Consider the following 21025-nt stretch of genomic DNA (forward strand, 5'->3'; position numbering starts at 1 on the left):
CTCTAGTCTTCAGTTCTTGAGGGTGAAGACCAGGCATTGGTGTCCTGGAATTAGCAGGGAATTCTGGGGCTGAGAACTACTGGGAAGGGTGTGTGAGTCATCTGGGTCTTGCTGGACTTCACTTTCTGATTCGATGACTGGGATGTGGCCTGAGATTCCGCAGGTCTTACAAGCTCCCAGGTGAATCTACTGCTTTGAAAATGAGGCACTTAAATTAACCCTTAAGAAAGTTGCAGGTTTCCTTGTTTTTTATTGGGAAGTTGAGCCAATGACTGCTGAGATTCTTTATGAAACAGTGATCTATAAAGTCGAGATTCTTCTCCTTAATCTACCAGTTTGTTCCTTCACTCAGTGAAACACAGAGACTCTGAAAGTGTTGGACATCTTTTTACACACAACATGCATTATTTAATTTCTTAACCAGATAATCTGTGTATCATCCAGGCATTCATTTGTCCACACCTAGAAGAAAATCCGACTACACTGACTTAGGGGTTTGTTTTTCTTTCACAGCGAGAAGTCAGAAGGAAAGCAGCTGCTGGCATCGGTCGGCTTCTCTGCAGTTCTCTTGGCCTCTTCCTCACGGTTGCAAGACAGCTTCTCCGGCTCCAGCTCTTTCATTCAGCTTTAGGGCAGGAAGGAGGCAGGGCAATAGCAGCTGCATTTGTCTCCATTTACTAAGAAAGCAAACATGTTCCTAGAACCCCTCCCCCCAGCAAACAAACTTCCACTTAGATCTCATTGGCCAGAAGGGCTCCATGCCATCTTAGCTGCAACACAGAGAAAGGACTGTCCTGATTAGCTCTGAGCAATCCGCATCCACCCGCAGATGCTGGACACACGGTGGCGGGCACAGGGTGAGAGCACAGACTTGTGGGGAGGAGCGGCGGAGTCCAAGCCCCGCCCTGCCCTCTCCTCCGCGCTGGCCTGCGGGGAGCTGCTCCTGATGTGGCCTGAGGCTGTACATCTCCCCTTAGTCAACAAATATTTATTGAGCACAAACCTCGTGCCAAGCACAGTTTGGGGCACTGAGTCAGGCAGACTTTACAAAATGCTGTGCAACCTGAAACTTTTGCAGATTAGGAGACACCCCCGCCCCCAAAGCAGCCAGATGGAATCAATGCAGCCAGGCTTCCAAAATAAATGGCAAATAAGCGGACGTCATATCTGCCTCTCCTTTTCCTGACAGCTGGGATGGACGGTGCTCGGCGGATGGTATTTCAGACCAGGCAGGCAGGGAACGCGCACTGGCAGTGCCTCCTCTGTGCTGCACCACCAACACCTCCTTTCATACTGACACCCACCTGGCAGCGGGGACGGATCTCCAGCCGGGAGAGCCGGGTCTCAGCCAGATGAGGAAACTTACTTGTGATCACACAGGTCAAAGGGCTGAGGAACTCAAACCCACGTCAAAACTTAGCCTGTTCCTCTTCAACGCTCACTCTCCATGTGTGAAGTGAAAGTCCTGTTAAAGCTACACTTGACTCCCTGAGTGTGTGCTGCGCGTTACAGCCGAGGCTGCTGTGGCCTCACAGAGGCTCCCTGGCTTCGGGCGGAGAGCTGAGGGCACTGGCAGCTCTTCTGTGACATTCTCTCTTTCACACCATGGCCTCCAGGAAAGATGCTTTCCTGCTACTTCTGTGACCTGCTTTTACGGTGATTGTAAGCCCGGAGTCAATCTCTCACCCTGACAACAGAATTCGTGGCTCCTAGCTCCACCTGAGCCCTGGGTGGTCTTCCCTGTCTAACTTTTACTCTCATCTTTGCCTTGTGGCTCGCTGACCCATGCCCCACTCACCCCCAATTTATATTCTCAGGTAACAATCCTGTTTGTCTTACCTATCCTATATAATAAAAGCCTAATATGCTAAGTGTCCAGTCATCCATTCAACTAATCAAAGCGTAATATGCTAATGATATGCTAAGGCTGCTTAACCACTCACTATGACATGCACTGACCACCAGGGGGCAGACGCTCCAACCGGTAAGGTTAGCTTGCTGCTGGGGTCCAGCTGATCGGGACTGAACGAGACAGGACGGACATGCCCTGGAGCTCTCCCACAGTTCCTCCCCAGCTGGCCAACCTCCCGCGTCCCTCCCTGGCCCTGATCATGCACCAGTGGTGTCCCTCGGCCTGGCCTGCACCCTCTCCCAATCTGGGACTCCTCGGGGGATGTCGGAGAACTGGTTTCAGCCCAATCCCACAGGTCAGGCCGAGGGACCCCACTGGTGCACGAATTCATGCACCGGGCCTCTAGTTACTATATAACAAACTATCCCCCAAACTTAGTGGCTTAATACAACAGCCATTTGATTAGTCGTCATGATTCTGTGAGTCAGGTGCCCACAGGTACGCTGGGCACAGATCCTGTTTTCTCCTTTCGATATCCACTGTGGCCAGATCGCCCAAGGCAGCTCCTTCATGCCCAGGCCTGAGGCCGGCTGAGCTGGCGGCACTGCCTTGCCCAAGGTCCTAGGTCTAGGGCCTCAGTTTTCGCCGCTGGCTGGAATCCTCGATTCTCCCCTGTGTAGCCTCGGCGCCTCACCCTCTCCAATGTCCTCCTCATGTGGTCTCTCCTTGTAGCTTGGGCTTCTCAAACATGGTGACCGGAGGAGGAAGATCACACGAGAGAGGAAGAGGCTGCCAGAGCCCTCGAGGCCTGGCTGTGAAGCCCCAGACACCACTTCTGCCTCATTCCATTGGCCAACGCTGACCACAGGCATCCCAGATTTGAGGGGGGAGGCAAGGCCCCTCAGCCTGCTTTGACCTCTGATTTCTGTGTCTCCCTTTACAAGTGACTGAAAGTGAATCTCCTTTGGGATTCACTTTCAGTCACTCACTCATTCAACAAATATTTATTGAATACCTACTCTGTGCCTAACACTCTGGTCAGCACTGAGCATGAACCAGTGCACCAAGTGGAGCTACATTCGAATGGGGGAGGCAGAAAATGGAAACAAGCAAGTAACTTATGCTGCCATGCGGCCATGTATGCTATGAAAACAGCAAAGCTGAGGGATGAACGGGACATGGTGGAGATGGGCAGGGCACCACAGGGACGAACTAGCCACAGGCAGGTGTGGGTGAGGGCGGCGAGGGGCAGGGAGGGGCAGAGGCCTGCTGCACTGGAGCAGGTGCAGAGTGTCCAGAAACGGAGAGAACAGGGAGCAGGGGGTGAGGAGGAGATGAGGTCAGACGCCTTGGAAGCTGGGAAAGACTTTGATTTCCACTTGAGAGAGACGGGAGGCCCATCAGGCATCCAGAGGAGTGATGGGATTCAAGTGAGGTCAGCTGCCTGACAGGGGCTGCACTGCATTTACTGTGCCCCAAACACCTCCTCTCCTGGGTTAGACCGTTAGCATTGGAGGCAAGCTGAGAAATACCAGCTCAATGAAAACGTTGACTTAGGAAATCCACTTAGCACCATGTAACGAAAGTGCTAAAGCTGAATATATCCTTTCACTTAATAATTCCCTGCCTGGGAATTCATCCTGGGGATAGAATATAATAACAGAGTTGTCAGGAGTGTTTTCATAATGTTTTTTCATTTTGTATTTTAATGTTAATAATAATCTTGTTACAATAGGCATGAACATATATACTCCATTTTCTAGTTTACTCTTTGTGGCCAGATACCATTGGTTCTAGCATTGGGACCAGGTAGTATCAGTTTAATTGCCATGCGCTGAGCTACTATGAGAAGAATGGAGTCAAATTTAGTATTAAAAGATGCATTCCTTGCTGCCAAGTAAAAGCCAAATTATGTCACAGACTTGCTGTTTGAGATAAGGGTCTTCAGTAGCGTGTGTAGACAAGAGTTGTAAGTTACCTGTCGTTACTGCCAAACCTAAAAGAATTTGCACCCTTTAGTTGGTCCCTATTCAGCAAAAACATTATATATCTTATCAATGTTGTTGCTTTTAATGTTGTTTGGCAATAGTGTTTTTACTTAATCAGCAATTTCCTTTTGATTACAGAGTTCTATAACAAACAGTTATAATCCCTCTACTTAGTTTTATGTTTTAAACATTAGTGTTAAACATTAAGTTATTCTATTCAACCTTGGGGATGAGTGAAACAATTATTTTCCTTTAAACTGTGTGGATGTTACTCAATAGAGAGCAACACTGTAGTAACTAGCAGTTGTTCAGACCATTCAAACACCTTTTCTGCTGCCGATTCACTGAAAGGCAGCACGGTGGCTGCCACAGGAGCCGCCTGACAGGCTGGTCCCACAAGGACTCGGAATGGGCAGCTCGTTTATCCTGGTGGCGACCGCGCTCTGGGAGGGAGAACAGGCAGGGCTGCTCCCCTGCTACACCCATGTGGAAACGCCATTGTGGGGACCGAGCGAAGATCCCTCGGAGGGACCCCTGGGAAATATCATTCCCTTCTGAAGTGGTTTGTCATTTTACCCTTTTTCTGTTCTGGCCTTTTATTAACACTCTTTCTCTCTCTGCCACCATGATCAGCAGCTCTGTTTTTACATCCCTCTTTCCACATAACCTCTGATTTCTTTTCAATTGCAAGTAAATGTTTTAAAGCTCCTATGACAGAATCAATGGCGACGTTGGCCATGGGTGTGACAGCAGCAGGAACTGACGGGGGCTGCTCCACGCCAGGCCCTATGCCAAGCTCTGCACAGGAGCAGCGAGAGGGTCTCTCAGGCTGGTAGGCACACGCAGAGGGCAAAGCAGAGAAAAGAGAAGCAAACCCTGCTGGGGAACTGGAGGACGCTTTCCAATGTTTAGTCAGTCGTTCAAGAAACAATTATCAGGCTCCTTCTATGTGTCAAACCCTTATGCCAGGCAGACAAGACTTCTGGCCGCATAACGCTTACATTGCAGCTGAAGGGGACAGGCAATCACAAGTAAACAAATAGATGAATAAAATAGCTCCTGATCTGATCTGAGGAGAAACACTGGAGCTGGGTCTTGTGAAGTGTGTGAGAGTCGGCTGGAGGAACAGGGAAAGGCCACTCAGAGACAAGCCAGCAGCAGGTATAGATAGGAAGCTATGCAAAATGAAATAGGTCACATACCTGTGGAATCTAAAGTGGGATTAAAGAGCACAAACTTCTGGTTATAAGGTGAATAAATTCTGGGGATTTAATGCACAGCGTGGTGATTATATGCTTAAAAGCTGCTAAGAGAATAATCTTCAGTGTTCTCACCACAAAAAAAGAAATGATAATTATGTGACATGATGGAGGTGTTAGCTAAGATTATTGCTGGGAGCCAGTCCATCCTTGCTGCTTGACACAGTCGCTGCAGGGAAGAAACATCTGCACAGCATATGTTTCAAGGGACTTGGCGTATATGGCATACTGTTCTTAATGTGTTTGCTCCCCTTAGCACTATGTGTTTTAACCAAGGTCACCTCTCTGAGAAGGTTGTTTCCCCAGGTGGGGATTTTCCCCTGAAGTTAGGGAGGGAGTGAAACCCCTTAACTAAGTGCCAGGAGGGTAGTTAATCACTTTAACTACAAACAATCACACTTAAGCTACATAATCTTTACTCCCTGGAATGGAGATAAGAAACGCCCTAACCTTTGGAATAGAGATTGATAGGATTGGAATCAACTGGTATAAATACAGATGTAACAAGACAACAGACACAGAACCTAGAGAGAACCTAGAGACAGGACTTGCCTGGAGATCCCACACAGAACCTAGAGACAGAACCTAAAGAGAGAACCTAGACACAGAACCTAGAGACAGGACTTGGCTGGAGATCCAATACAGAACCTAGACACAGAACCTAGACACAGAACCTAGACACAGAACCTAGAGAGAGAACCTAGCGAGAGAACGTGGCAAAAGATCCTAGACAGAACATGGCGGGAGAACCTGGATAGAACTTGGCTAAAGAACCTGGCGACCGAACCTGGCTGGAGAACCTGGAGAACCTTGCAAGAGAACATGGACACAGAACTTGGCTGGAGAACCTAGACAGAACTTGGCTACAGAATCTGGTGGGAGAACCTTGCTATGCTGATCAACTGAACGCTGCCTCTATGTCATTCCTTCTTCGCCGACTCCGTCCACACCTTTGGGGACCCCTGGACCCACTGGGGTCGGACCCCAGCAGATTATAATGGTAATTATATTGCAATATAAAGTTTCAAATCAACACGTTGTACACCTTAAACTTACACAATGTTAAAAGTCCATTATATCTCAATAAAGCTGGGAACAAATTTTAATTTATATATGTAAAAGCCCAACCGACTCTACAACCATTCAACTGTCTGACCAGTAGCTATGACACACACTGACCACCAGGGGGCAGACGCTCAACACAGGAGCTGCTGAGCGACAGCAACTTTGCAGAGTGCCCTCTCGCACTCCGGGACCCCTTGGGGGATGTTGAAGAGCCAGTTTCAGCCTGATCCCCACAGGCCAGGCCAAGGGACCCCACCTGCCAGAGGGACCCTGCTCACTCCTCAGACGCCCTTCGAGCCCTGGTGCCGCCCCAGGTGTGGATGGCCGGGGAGGGACCATGGGAGGTCAGCTCCAGACCGTGTCAGGCCCGTCTTGCCCAGTCCCACCCCGCCGGCCAGCTCCCAATTAATTTCCTTTCAATGTGCATGAATCCATGCACCAGGCTTCTAGTAATAAATAAGTCCTCAAAATAGAGAGAAATCTTGCATAAAACAATTGGAGGAGAGCATATGAAGGTCAGGAGAATAGAAGGAGTTTGGGAGGAAAGCAAATGGCACAAGTGATGTTATCAACCCTTTGATTTCACCCTTGTCTGTAAGGCCTAGCTTCTGTCAGCCACCAATCCAGTATCAGGCAGATCAAGCCTTCTGTCCGACTCATCATATCTAACAATTTACACAGTTGGAGTTTGCACTATCAGACAGTTTGATGGGAAAATGACAGCCAAATGATGTTGCACATAAACAAACTTCATCGGTTCTGTACATGGTGGATCTGGGATTCACACCCTTGAATATGGCTTTCACAGGGCTCCAGTCAGGGACATCTGAATGCACAACCTGCATTAATGTAACAAAAGTTAAAAATTTTTATAGATGTCTTTGCATCCTGTTCGTGAATTTACACTCTTTTCTCACTATGGGGTAAGTTACACATTCTGTGTACTGCACTCTATGGGGAGACCCTATTAGGCTAAGGATGTGCTTTATTTCCCTATCATATAACACTATTGATGCGATGGAAAAGATAAAAAATGTAAGTTGAAGTAACCTTCAATTTCACATTAATTTTACTATGTTATAGCTTAGTATATAGGATAATTTGTGTCTTTCTTGGAATTTTTGAACTGGGAGCCTGAGCTGTTCCAGTCAATAACCATCTGATGAGCTTGCTTCTCTTTGTAAGTCAGTCACCTATGAATTTAGGAGGTTGGGATGCATTATTTCCAAATCCTTTCATTTGAATAGTCTATGATCCATCATAACTGAAAACTGCATTTAGTTATCATGGCCATGCTTTAGATCTAAAGACACTTGGAAACAACTTATTGCAATCCTGAAATCAGGCACAGAATATTGTGTGCTTTTAAAATATATTTTTATTGATTTCAGAGAGGAAAGGAGAAAGAAAGATAGAAACATCAATGATAAGAGATAATCATTGATTGGCTGCCTCCTATACACTCCACAATGGGGACTGAACCCACAACCCACCCATGTGCCCTGACCAGGAATCTAACCGTGACCTCCTGGTTCATAGGTTCGCACTCAACCACTGAGCAACACCGGCTGGGCAAGTATTGGTTTTTAAACACTTATATTGGTTCTTAAACATTTTATTTTTAAAATTTCAGACTTCCAGAAAGTTATGTTAAATTTCAATATCTTGCCCGACCCTGGTTTGGCTCAGTGTATATATAGACTTAGAGTGTCGACCTTCGGACTGAAGGGTTGTGGGTTCGATTCTGGGCAAGGGCACCTACCTTGGTTGCAGGCTCGATCCTGGGGCATGTGTGGGAGGTAACCAATTGATGTGTCTCTCTCACATCAATGTTTCTCTCAGCCACTCTTTTTAAAAATCAATGAAAAATATCCTCCAGTGAGGAGTAACCAAAAAAAAAAAATGTTTCAATGTCTAATTTGAGTCTTACCTTAGGATTATGTCTGGGGCCCTGACCAGTGTGCTCAGTGGTTAGAGTGTTGGCCCTCACATTGAAGGGTCATGGGTTCAATTTCCAGATAAGGGCATGTACCTGGGTTTCAGGTTTGATCCCCTACCCTGATTGGGGCATATGGAGGAGGCAACCAATGGATGTGTCTCTCTCACATTGATGTCTCTCTCTCTTCCTCCACTTCCCTCCTTTCCACTCTCTCTATAAATCAATGGAAAAATTATCCTCGGGTGAAGATTCACCAAAAAAAAGAAAGAAAAAGATTATGACTGGGAATAAAATAATAGACCACAGACTTAGAAGTTACCTTGGAAAATAGACTGTCAAATAAATAAATAGATAAATGATTGAGCATTTTTCATGCTAAAAAAAAGCAGTATAAAAACACAAAAGATCAGTAAAATAATAACACAAATTCATATTAATCACTATATTACATTAATCCTGTATAATAAAAGCCTAATATGCAAATCGACCAAACGGCAGAACGACCAGTCGCTATGATGCGCACTGACCACCAGGGGGCAGACGCTCAACGCAGGAGCTGCCCCCAGCCCACAGGCCCCAAGCCAGCCAAGGCAGGTGCCAGTGGGGGCCCCCAATCACCCTGCTGGTCGCCCCACAGAGGGAGGTGACCAGCGGCGGTGGCGGGAGGCGGGGCCGGGGAATGGGCAGCACCAGGCTGGCCAAGGCAGGTGCCAGCAGGGCCCCCCGATTGCCCCACTGGTCACCCCACAGATCATCCCTGATCACCGGCCAGGCCTAAGGACCCTACCCGTGCATGAATTTTGTGCACCAGGCCTCTAATATAATAATAAGTTTAAATATATTAAATTTAATTTTAACCAGAATGCCACTGACTTAGAACTATTTTTGTTTTTATTGGCTAATGTCATAGTGTTTGTAGTATTTTATACCTTACTATTTCATCATAGCATTTTTCCATATAACCTCTTTCAATGGCAGAAAAATAGCCATCTTAAAATTGTATTAGATTTTAAAAATATATTTAGCTACTTCCACTGCATGGTGACTGACAGCAACATCCTGGCATGGTGTAGAGTTTGCAGGAGACTATTCAGGAGCAGGTCTTCAACCCCCTTGGGAGTAAGTAGGAAGCCAGAGCAGCACATGCGAAGCCCGTGCATTGGGAGGGACACACTGTGTTCCGGGTTCCAGGAGACCTTAGCAGCCAGAGCAGGGGCAGGAGGGCAGCCCAGCTGAAAAGATGGGAAGCAGCGAGTCTGCCTGGAACTCCTCCTGTACCTACATCTTAGGAGAATGGCTTTGAGCATATGCATTTTCCACAGTGTCATGCTGAAGGACATACCCCTCATCTCTGGGGAGAGGCACTGGGTATTGTTATTCCAACTTAGGATTTTCACCAAATATTAAACGTGGCTAAGAAAGACTGTTAGAACTCACAGCTTGCTTCAATATCAAAAGTCAGGCAGGAAAATATGCCAAATGTGACATTTGAACACCACTCATCTGAACAGTTCAATTTGGGCAATTTCTATAAGCCCGTACAGCTGTCGTGGCATTGTCTGGGGCCTCGAGAATAAACCACAACAAACACAGGCAGATCTGGCATCTTCGTGCCAGTGCAGTGCACTGGTAGCCTGCCTTGGTCACAGGACAGTCAGATCCACACACACACTCACACCCACACACATACACACCTACAAGCAATGCCCGGTTACAGCCAGTGCAGCCCCAGAGCCGTTCCACTAAAAGCAGACATAGGAAATAAAGAGATGCCTATAAAGAAGTCACTCCTTTCACTTTCTCTACGTTTCATTGCAGTTTGAGTCTCAGAATCTGCATCTCATAGAAGAACTGAGGACAGAAATGCCAGTTCAAACAACTTTCTACAGCCCAGAATGTCTGTGTTTTCCTTCCAACTTACCTGGAGACGGAATGTGACTGGTGGAGGTGTGCTTTATTATTAAATGTATAAGGGTGGTTTTGTGTGTTTTTTTTAATATATTTTATTGATTTTTTTACAGAGAGAAAGGGAGAGAGATAGTTAGAAACATCGATGGGAGAGAAACATCAATCAGCTGCCTCCTGCACATCTCCCACTGGGGATGTGCCCGCAACCCAGGTACATGCCCTTGACCGGAATCGAACCTGGGACCTTTCAGTCCGCAGGTCGACGCTCTATCCACTAAGCCAAACCGACTTCGGCAAGGGTGGTTTTATGACTATGATGTCCCCATTTCGTCCCCTTACTCTTGAGCAAATGTATTCTCCTGAAATAACCCACTTACCTGCCTGAGTATGACTTCCACCTTGGTCCCCCCTAACGGTGTGACATTGGGCAAGTCGCTAAACCAGTCAGTGTCTGTAAAAGGAGGTAATAATGACTAGGCCTCTGTCTGATGGTGCTCTGTGAAGACTGAATGAGTTCACACATATAAACACTTAGAACTGTATCTGGTACATAGCAATTTCTTAATAAATATTTCCTACTAGAAGCCTGATGCACGAATTCATGCACAGGTGGGGTCCCTCAGCCTGACCAGCGATAGGGGCTGATAGGGGCCGTCTCGTCCAGTCCTGATTGGGGACCATTGGGGCTGGCTGGAGGGACTGCGGGAGGTTGTGGGATCACACTGACCACCAGAGGGCAGCTCCTGCGTTGAGCATCTGCCCCCTGGTGGTCAGTGCACGTCATAGTCGACCAGTCATTCTGTCGACCCATCATAACAGTTGCTTAGGGTTTTACACATATAGATTATCAGTATTGGTCATATTTATTTCAAATTAGCAAGAGTATTAAAAACACAAAAAAACCTTATCTTGATCATCATAACATATGCTCATTATTAAACATTTAAAAAACAAAAAAAAATATATAAAGAGGAAAATAAAGTAGTAAAATCCTCCTTCGGAGAAACCTCTGTTGACACTGTGTGCATCCTTCCCGACAGTGCCTGAGCCTGCAAATACATGACGCCTGAGGCACCATATGCCCGCCTGATGGCCCGGCTCCTCAGGAACAGTCACGCCAGTGCTTCCTGCGTCTTCGAAGACAAACTTGGTGAATTGTCACCAGGAAAGCGCGAGATAACGTGGCTCAGGCCAGCAGTTCTCAACCAAGGGTGGGTTTTCCCCTCAGGGGGCTATTTAGCAACGTCTGGAGACACTTTGGTTGTCACAACTGGGGACAAGGCGATGCTACTAGCATCTAGTATGTAGAGGGCCAGGGATGCTGCTAAACATCCTGCACAGGACATCCCCATAACAAAGCATTACCTGGCTCAAATGTCAATAGTGCCCAGGTTGAAAACCCTGCCTTGGGCTGTTTCATTTCTAGATAACACATGTTATAACCAGGAGGGTCAGTCAGCTAGAACACACTGGTGTGGTTGTACTGGTTAAGCTTTTATAATACTCTTTATTGGTTTTCAAGGAGCACAGCCCCCAACACCCATCCTCCAGAGCTTCCCAGGGTCCGGCACTAAAGGGTCGAGACCTGGCATAAAAAGGGTAACTCCAGGACCAGGCCTTCCCGGCCCTTCCCGTGGGTCATAAGGGAGAGAAGCTTTTCATTCTCACCTATAAACCCTTAACAATTTATTGATAAATATTTCCTATTATTATTATTGGTAACATTTATTTCAAATTAGCCATTCTCTTAAAATTAAAAAGAGCTTTTGCCCTGGCTGGGTAGCTCAGTTGGTTGGAGCATCATCCTGATACCACAGGTTTGCAGGTTCGATTCCCGGTCAGAGCACATACAAGAATCAATCAATGAATGCATAAATGAATGGAACAACAAGTCTCTCTTTCTTTAAATTCAATCAATAAATTTTAAAAAGGAAAGAGCTTTATTTTATCCTGATTATAATTGTAACACATGTCATTATTAAGCATTCAAACAAAACACAAACATTTCTGTTTGTGGTGACAATTTCTGCTGGTGGCGTCCTTATAATAGCTCTGCTGGAGAATAGGAAAGCCGCCTGTCAGAGCCCTGAGAGGAAGGAGAACTTAAAACAGAGACTGTTCACTAGTCATCTGGTCACAAAGGAGGAAGGGGGTCACCCCAGTGTGGAGCAGGTCAGATGTGCTGGACAGACTGTGCGGACGGGCTGGGAGCCTCGGCAGTCCTGCTCAGACCTTAACGCTATTCCAGAAGAACTGCACTAGCCAAGGGCTGGGAAAACTTGGTGGGGACATCTGATTGTTTCCAAATGTTATCTTGAAAAGAAAGTAAAGAGACTGTTGAGAAATGTTCCTGCTGGTGTCCTGAACCTTCTTCAACTCACTGCTCTAGAAAAAGAAACTATTGGATCATTTAGGTCCTGCCAAGGAGGAAGGAGTCCCATGATCTGTGGTCAGAAATCCCCGAGACACATGAAATCACGCTGTCCATGCTGGTTTTTTTCCTTTATTGATTAAGGTATTACATATATATCCTTATCCCCCATTGCCTCCCCACCCCCTGTCCATGCTGTTTTGTTGTCTGGCTTTGAAGTGGAAACTGTGGGCCTATTTCCATGTGAATGAATACGGAAACAGCACCACGTGCAACGCTGCACAGCACCCACCGCAGGGCTGGTGCATGCGTGACTTAGCCACTTGCCTACAAACAGGCGTTTTCCTAAATTGCTGCAGGGGGCAGCCTTCCGATTACCTCTGTGTGAGAGTTTGCGGGACGGGTTCCTGGAAGTGGAATTGCTGGGTCCTGATGAGCTCCTCCACCCAAGCTCACCACCTTCCTCAGAGATAGTGGAGACCTTGGCGGGGTGGGGTGGGGTTAAGGAATCCCAGCAGATGCATTTCCAGGACCAAATGCTGTGAATGAGGCTTGCCCCATTCCAGGAGCCCACAGCTGCTGGGATGGGCACCGTGGCCACCAGCCCAGCCAGCCTGCCGGGGTCACTGCGGAAACCTCTCCCTCCTTCCTTGGCAGAACCCAGGTCATCTCTCAGCCTGGGGCCTGTAATCCAGGGTGTGACAGGCCCACGACAGGCTGGGCAGGGGACTTTACCTCCCAGGGTCTTAAGTGTCCAGAGGGAAGTCCGTCCTGCAGCCTTATCATGCATCTTCTGTTCCTCCCACCTCAGCCCCCAGCGCCCAGCGCCACCCTTACCACCTGCCCCAGACCTCCAGGGAGTTGCTGACGTGTCCTCTGGGGAATAATAGTATTAGTGATAAGGTGGCCTCTGGCAGCTTTGTCAGCAGATTCAAGGCTTTGGGTTGAGTAATCCTTTGGCATCTGCCCTGGCAGCTGGTGGTCACAGATCGGTAACCCTCTCCGGCCCCAGTCCTGCTGGCTGTCATCCTTTCCGGCTGCACAGTCACGGCTCTGGCTGGGCCTGACCTGGCAAAGAACCAAGGGCCAGGGGCCCTTGCCTCCTACGGTCATACATGTCCACTACAGAACAGCAAGAGAATACAGACAAGTTAAAAACAGATTCCTGTCCATTATGCGCCTTGTGACCCACATATCAAGGTGACCTGAACTCTGAACCTGGTCCCTGGACTGTTCCTCTGGACTGAGGAGAGAAGTTGACCTGGAGTGAGGTTCAGTACTAAGGATGGGACCTGGCCCTGAAGCAGCCCCTGCAGGGAGAGCAGGTGGACCAGGCAGGGCTGGCGTCTGGAGGAGGCGAACGCTGAACAGGCAGGGGGGTGGGAGCAGCAGAGAAAAGGCTGCCAGGCCCTGCCTGGAGGACCTTCCCCGAAGCCTTCGGCTCCTTCCCTCGGGCCCTTCCCATGCGCGTACTGGGAGGGACTGAGCCAGGGAGCAGTCCTGATATCTACCTTCTCCCAGGATTTGCCTCCCTGCGGAGGGCTTCAGGGAAAAGCCGATTCCTTACCCCACTGTCCACCTGTAAAGGCACCGTCTTTAACCTCATCTGGGCCTCAGAGCTTGCTCTGAAGTCTCTCCCTGAGTTCCTTCCCCACAACGGTCACCCCCAATCTCTGCCCTCTGGCCTGCTTCCACCTGCCTCCTCCCTCTCACCTGGGGCTGGGCTAATGCCTTTAGTGTCATCTCCTTTAATCCCAGCACTGGGCCACCCAGTTTAGAGATGATGAAACTGAAGCACAGAGAGGCAGAATAACTTGCCCAAGCTCACACAGCCAGAAAGATACTGAACCGTCCTGGGCTCTATGATTCCTTCCAGGTGGCCCTGCCCTGGCCACAGCCGGCCCCTACTAGTACTCTGCCACCCTCGGGCTTGCTCAGGTAGCAGGCAGTCGATTCACCGCCAGCTTTATCCTCGCTCTCTTTGACTCCTTTTCCTTTGTGTCCCCCAATTTTAAAGGGAAGTCCTTAAATATTGTTTAAAAATATCTCCCTTGATAGAAAAAAGTCTCCTTAATGCCCCCCTTCCTACAAAGCCCTTAGCCCTGTCTTCTTCCTTCCTCAGTGGGTCTCTGTTTCCAGTTCCTCCCCCCAACCTGGGCCGGAGGGTCTCCCCTCCTTCAGAACCGCTCGCCAAGGGCACCAGTCCCCTCTTGCTGTCCAGGCCAGAGATGGCAGTCTCCTCGGAGAGCGCCTCGGTGGAAAGCAGGAGCGTGGGGATCAGATGCAGGTGTGAAGCCTGTCTCCACCCCCATCTCCCACCACTCAGTAGCTGTGTGGTCTGAAGCCAAGTGCTTAACCTCTCTGAAACGCCGGCTCCTCCTCTGTGAGCTGAGGCTGATGAGGGTAACTTCTTTAGAGGGTTGCTGTGAGTTTCGAATATGATATTGCAGGTATTTGTATAAAAACTCTCCGGAGTGCTCTCCCACCTTTTACTAGTGATGCCAATGGCCGCATAGGACACTTGACCTGGTCGGTGCCACCATCCTTGAGGCCTCCCCTTCCGTCTTCCCTTTGGCCCGCGCTGTCCTGATGTTCCCTCTCAGCTCCTTTGCCAGCAGGTCTTCCTGGGCCCCAACCTCTGGGATTAGAGTCCTCGGGTTAGCTTCAGGGCATCCCTCCCGGCACATGCAAGCTCCAGGCGGTCCCTCAGTCCCGGGCTCAGTGCCCATCTCTGTGCAGACACGTGGAGGGCGTGTTGGGTGGGTCTGTGGCTGGAAGCTGGGGGCAGAGCCCCAGGCAGGAGTGTGCTAGGAAGTTACCGTGGAAGCTGTGACTGTGTACAAGATGGCCCGAGAAGGGGGTGAAAGGTCTGCTGGGGCCCACGCTAGGGCTCACTGAGGTGATGACAAGTTCAGAGCAGGCAGGACGACGGTGAGCTCCGGAAGAGCTTTGGAAAGGAAGGACTGGTCAACCAAGTTCAAGAGAGAGGCCCTGGCCTGGCCTTGGAGGGAGGTGGAGCTGGAGGCCTTGCCGTGGAGGCCCTGAGGGGCTGCCTGGGAGGACAGGGGTGCTCAGTGAGGACGAGGCAGAGGGTCAGGTGAAAGGCCTCAGCCCATGGCCTCAATCCTCTGAGGCCCCAGAGAGCAGATTACACACAAAGTCCCTCGAGCTGACTTTCCAAATCCCCAGTAGTGCTTCTCTGTCACAACGAGGGTTAAAGCCACTTACATAGGGCCCTGCCCCACCCCGTCTGTCCTCCCAGAAGCTTCACTCTGTCCCCCTGCTCCTTGGGCTTTACGGCTGGGTCAACCCCTTCTCCAAGCTCACCCTAGAGGTGAGCTCAGGTCTGCTGAGGACGGGTGGCCCCTCCAGACCAACATGGGGCTTTCTGCTCCCTCCTGGGCATGGGGTGGGAGTGGGGGAGCGGAGGCGGGCAGGGAAAGGAAAGGCTATTTCCTGAGGATTGCTCTCTGATCTCCTCAGTAACCCTGACAACAATAACAACAGCATCCACATTTATTATCCTATTAGGAAGTACCAAGCACTGAAACGCTTCAAGAATGATCTTACTTAGTGTCCCTTCCTACATACAAGACAGGTGCTTTTGTCACCCCTTTCGCAGATGAGGAACCTGGAACTCAGAGGTGAAGTCACTTGCTCAGGGACACATGGCTGTCCTGTGAGGGAGCAGAGACTTGAACTCGGGTCTGTTTCTGCTCTCTCCACCTTCCCTCTGGGCTCTGGCGCTTGGTCCAAGGAGACAGACTCCTCCTTCTGCCTCCTCCCCTCAGAAGCATCACTGGGCTCAGGCTGGGAAGCCTGGGTCTGGGGCAGCTGAGGGGCCCGCACGGAGGCCAAGGCAGAGAAGGAAGGTGCGGCGGCCCATGAGTCTGTAGCCAGGCTCGGGGCTGTGTCCTCGTCTCCCTCTGTGGGCCTAGCTCTCTGGGTGGGTAAGAAAACACCTGCCATCTCCCTTCTGCTGCCTGGCAGGCCTGAAGGTGACCCCCCACATTGCGCCACAGGCCTCCCGCCTCCAAGCCAGCCTCAGAGCCTGCGCTGGGCCCACTCCCTTGTGTGTGGGCGCCGCCTCCATGCTGCGGTTCTGGGTTCTGGGGAGTGTGAGCCTTCCAGGGAGGCCAGGACCCTGGAATCCTGCGTCCCTTAACAAGAGATGGGGGGGGGGGGAGGAAACACAGAGGGGGGGGAGGCAGGGGGAGAGCTGGGCCTACCCAGCGAACACAGGGCCGCACATACTTGTGCAGGAAGCATCCGGGCACCTCAAAAAGAGTCAAGTCCTGGAGGCATTGGATGGCAAATAGCTTGAGAGCATGGGGCACTGGCCGCTGCGGGCGGGGTGGCGGCAGCTGGGCTGACCAGCCCTGGCGCCTTGGTAATGCTGCAGGTGTGGCCGGCCGATCCCCTGTGGAGACAGTAAAGATTAAGAGGATCACCAGCTTCACCCAGTGCTGCCCTGGGAGAGAACTCCTCAGAACCCAGACCCCTGCTGTGAGAGGAAGTTGGGGCAGCTCCTGAGTCAGACAGAGGGGACCGAGTAGGCAAGAGGACAGAGAGGAGAGACGGGAGAGAGACAAAGACAGAGGGAGGTCACCAGGGCCAGGGAAAGGAAGAAGTAGATAGAAGAGAGACAGGGGCACAAACAGAGGGGCAGAGTTGAGAGGGAGGTGGAGGCTGACCGGCTCAGCGTCCCAGGAGGCCTCCCTCAGGCAGGAAGGTGGAGGCCACCCTGGGACCTTCCAGAACGTGGACAGCAGCTCCCTCCAGCTTCCACGTGGCTGCAGCTGCACCCACAGCCGTGGCTGCCTCCAGGAAGGAGTCTCCAGGCAGATGGGGCCCGGGGGAGGAGCAGACAGGTATGGCTTTCCTGGAGGTAAGGTCTCGGCCCTTGGGGAGCGAAGTTTGCACCATGAAAGGGGCCAGAGTGACTCAGGCCCAGCCCCACAGGCTGTGAGCAGGTGTGAGGGAACCTGCTGTAGAACCCAGATCCCAGAAGCGTGGGGGTCAGCACAGCCAGGTCAGGACAACTGAGCTGATAGGAAGGAAAGAAGAGAGAGCCCGCCCTTGGGGTTTGTGGGCAGAGGTCCCAGTGGTGGTGTCAAGAATGTCCTGTGGGCTAATGGAGCCTGAAGCCACCTTCACAGAGAGAGGTGGCAGGTGGGATGTGGAGGCAGACAGTATACGCTAGTTGAAAATTGGCCATAGATGGCGGTGGGAGGACAGGAGTTGGGTGGGTGAGGTGGGTTGGGGGTGTGTGTAATAGGGGAGATACTTTTCAAAATGGGAAAGGGAATGAGGAGTAGAGAGGGGTCCCTAAAGAGGTGGGAGGGGGTGTGCACTCACCCAGCCCCTGCCCCTGCCCCTCAGGCGTGGGCCCCTCGCTCCAGTGCCGCGTGTGTGGAGACAGCAGCAGCGGGAAGCACTATGGCATCTATGCTTGCAATGGCTGCAGCGGCTTCTTCAAGAGGAGCGTGAGACGGAAGCTCATCTACAGGTGAGGGAGGGCTGGACCCCTGCCAGGAGAGCCCTGCTCCTAAGGGTCCCTGCGAGGGGGAGGGGAGTTCAGGAAGGATACTGACCCCTGGGGCTCCCCTCTGCCTCAGGTGCCAGGTGGGAGCAGGGATGTGCCCAGTGGACAAGGCCCACCGGAACCAGTGCCAGGCCTGTCGGCTGAAGAAGTGCTTGCAGGAGGGCATGAACCAGGATGGTGAGTTGGGGAGTCAACCGGAGAGGCATAACAGCAGAGCTGGGGCCCACGGCTGCTGGGGTCCTGACCCTTCCTGCCTCCCCAGCTGTGCAGAATGAGCGCCAACCACGAAGCGCAGCGCAGATCCGCCTGGACAGGGCGGAGTCAGGCAGGGAGGCCCGGCCGGAGCCCCTGGTGGCTTCCTTGGCCCCCACAGGGCCCAACCCACGGGGCCCCACACCTGCTTCTGCAGCCAGAGCCCTGGGGCCTGTGGCCATCACACCTCCAGGGCATCACCAGTTCATGGCCAGCCTCATAACGGCCGAAACCTGTGCTAAGCTGGAGCCAGAGGATGGTAAGCGAGGGGATGGCCTATATCCCCACACCCGGGCCCCAGAGCACCCCTGCCTCCTGCTGAGGAGCAGTGGCTTATGTCACAACCCCCCCGCAACAGCTGATGAGAACATCGATGTCACCAGCAATGACCCCGAGTTCCCCTCGTCCCCACATTCCTCCTCCTCACCCTGTGGTGTGGACAGCATCCATGAGACGTCCGCCCGCCTGCTCTTCATGGCTGTCAAGTGGGCCAAGAGCCTGCCTGTGTTCTCCAACCTACCCTTCCGGGATCAGGTACACCCGTCGGGTGCCCCCAGGAGTCAGCCGGTTGGGGCACATACCTCTTTGTGCAGGTGATGATTGGAGGTGCATGTGGCTTGGGGAGGTGATGGCTGGGGACGCACGTGCCTGTGAGGCAGGGGTGGTTAGGGGCGCAGTCTCAGGGCTGTGACTGTTGGGGTGGCTCACATCTCTGGGCAGAGATTGTGGCGGGTGAGCCTCCAGGGGACCATGATGGCCAGGGACACACAGGAACCAGAGATTTGAAGGCAATACCACGCCCCCCTGGTCTTCTTTCCTCCTAGACAAAACCTCAGGTCCTAGAGACACTGTGTCACAGGGTGGTCTGCACACCCTGACCATGTGAGCAGATGGTGCTGGGCTCCCTTGGAGCACAAAGGCCTCTGACTTCAGAGCTTGAGCTTCAGCCCAACCAAGACGCTCCCTGGACTTCTCGTGGGCAAGCAGACCAACCTGTCATGATAAACCTGAGGGGCACACTGAGGGGCTAAGCCCTGAGCCAGGGTTTAGGCCAGAACCCAGGCTGCGTCTCCCAAGTTCACTCAGCGTGGGGTGCCCGTGGGCAGTGTCCCCAAGGCTACCTTCCCACAGCTCCAAGCTCTCCACAATGTTCCAGGTGTGGCTCTGGATGGAACCCAGGCAGCCGGGCCCCTGGATGAGTCAGGAGGTCAGGAGTTACCCAGGACCAGCCCTTCCCTCCCGAAGGCACTGGTCTGCAGGCTGGGTCTGAGAGGCTGTCCCAGCCAGCGCACGCCCTCCCTCTCTGAGCACAGGTGATCCTGCTGGAAGAGGCCTGGAGCGAACTCTTCCTCCTTGGAGCCATCCAGTGGTCTCTGCCTCTGGACAGCTGCCCACTGCTAGCCCCACCCGAGGCCTCGGCTGCTGGCAGCTCCCAGGGCCGGCTGGCGCTGGCCAGTGCGGAGATGCGCTTCCTGCAGGAAACCGTCTCACGGTTCCGGGTGCTGGCGGTGGACCCCACGGAGTTTGCCTGCATGAAGGCCCTGGTCCTCTTCAAACCAGGTAGCTGGGTCTTTGTCCAACCAGAGACGTGGTTGGGAATGAAGAATGGGAATTCCAGTGACTTTCTTCTGGCTCTCACTTTCCCTCTATCAACCCACATAGACCCAGATGTTTGCAGACTTCTTCCCTGGGGGCAGGAGGAGAGCGTGCAGGCGGAGCACACCTTCCTGGGCCCTGGCTGCCTGTGAGGGGCAGGGCAGGCGGGAGAGGAGCTCACTGCTGCTGCTCCTCTCCAGAAACGCGGGGCCTGAAGGATCCTGAGCATGTGGAGGCCTTGCAGGACCAGTCCCAAGTGATGCTGAGCCAGCACAGCAAGGCCCACCACCCCAGCCAGCCCGTGAGGTGACCTGAGCACGTGCCTCCCTGCGCATCTACCCCTTCACCTCTTCACCCCCTGCCCATCTGTCTGGCTCCACCTCAGGGCTGCACCACTTAGACAGGACCCGGGTCTCAGTTCAACATATCCAACATCTACTGCGTGCCAGGCACAGTGCCAGGCCCCGAGGGTGGGGACCAAAATGTGTGTAAGACAAAGTTGCAGCCTCCCAGGGATGCCCGGCACAGTGACTACATTGAGGACGAGAACTGCCCTGGTCAGGTATTGGGGTTTGTATGGATCTGAAGGAGGCAGAGACCCGTTGAGGGGGAGTGTACGGCAGAACTGGCAGGGACTCTGTGGAGGCAAGGCTGGGCTTGGAAGGCAGGCTAGCGCCTAAAAAGAGAAATCACAATTTACCAAGGGAGAGAGACAAACTCGGCTGTGTTCTTAGGACAAGAGCCCTGTTTGGAAGGTGAAACAGATTGCTGCCAGTGAGCAGGAGGGAGACGAGGCTAGAACCGCCCTCTGGACCAGCCTGTTCAGGGCTCTGGGTGCCAGCCAAGGCCATGTCTGATCTGGTGCAGACTAACGTGGCAGCGGATGCAGAGGCTGCTGCCATCATCCAGGGAAGTCATGGTGTCTGATGGCAGATGAGAGAGCCTCTAGAACAGCGGTTCTCAACCTGTGGGTCGCGACCCCTTTGGGGGTCGAACGACCCTTTCACAGGGGTCGCCTAAATACATCCTGCATATCAGATATTTACATTACGATTCATAACAGTAGCAAAATTACAGTTATGAAGTAGCAATGAAAATAATTTTATGGTTGGGGGTCACCACAACATGAGGAACTGTATTTAAAGGGTCGCGGCATTAGGAAGGTTGAGAACCACTGCTCTAGAAGCTAGAATGGGTCAGACCTGGCACTTGAATGATGTAAGGGAAGAGGAGCTATTGTGAGAAGCGGT

General features: G+C 51.7%; 1 protein-coding gene across 1 annotated transcript in view; it reads left to right on the forward strand.

The window, feature by feature from the left end:
* The first annotated feature begins 11070 nt into the window (after positions 1–11070).
* NR2E3 (nuclear receptor subfamily 2 group E member 3) overlaps positions 11071–21025 on the forward strand; it is a 12066-nt gene continuing 2111 nt past the window's right edge. Inside the window, exons 1-8 of the mRNA XM_014455081.2 lie at positions 11071–11222; positions 17141–17253; positions 17765–17891; positions 18001–18104; positions 18190–18438; positions 18538–18713; positions 19493–19739; positions 19976–20081. Coding sequence (XP_014310567.2) covers positions 11071–11222; positions 17141–17253; positions 17765–17891; positions 18001–18104; positions 18190–18438; positions 18538–18713; positions 19493–19739; positions 19976–20081 — 1274 coding nt within the window. The remainder of the gene's footprint in view (positions 11223–17140; positions 17254–17764; positions 17892–18000; positions 18105–18189; positions 18439–18537; positions 18714–19492; positions 19740–19975; positions 20082–21025) is intronic.

This window comes from Myotis lucifugus, unplaced genomic scaffold (genome assembly GCF_000147115.1).
Source record: "Myotis lucifugus unplaced genomic scaffold, Myoluc2.0 scaffold_41, whole genome shotgun sequence".
NCBI classification, from domain to species: Eukaryota; Metazoa; Chordata; class Mammalia; order Chiroptera; family Vespertilionidae; genus Myotis; species Myotis lucifugus.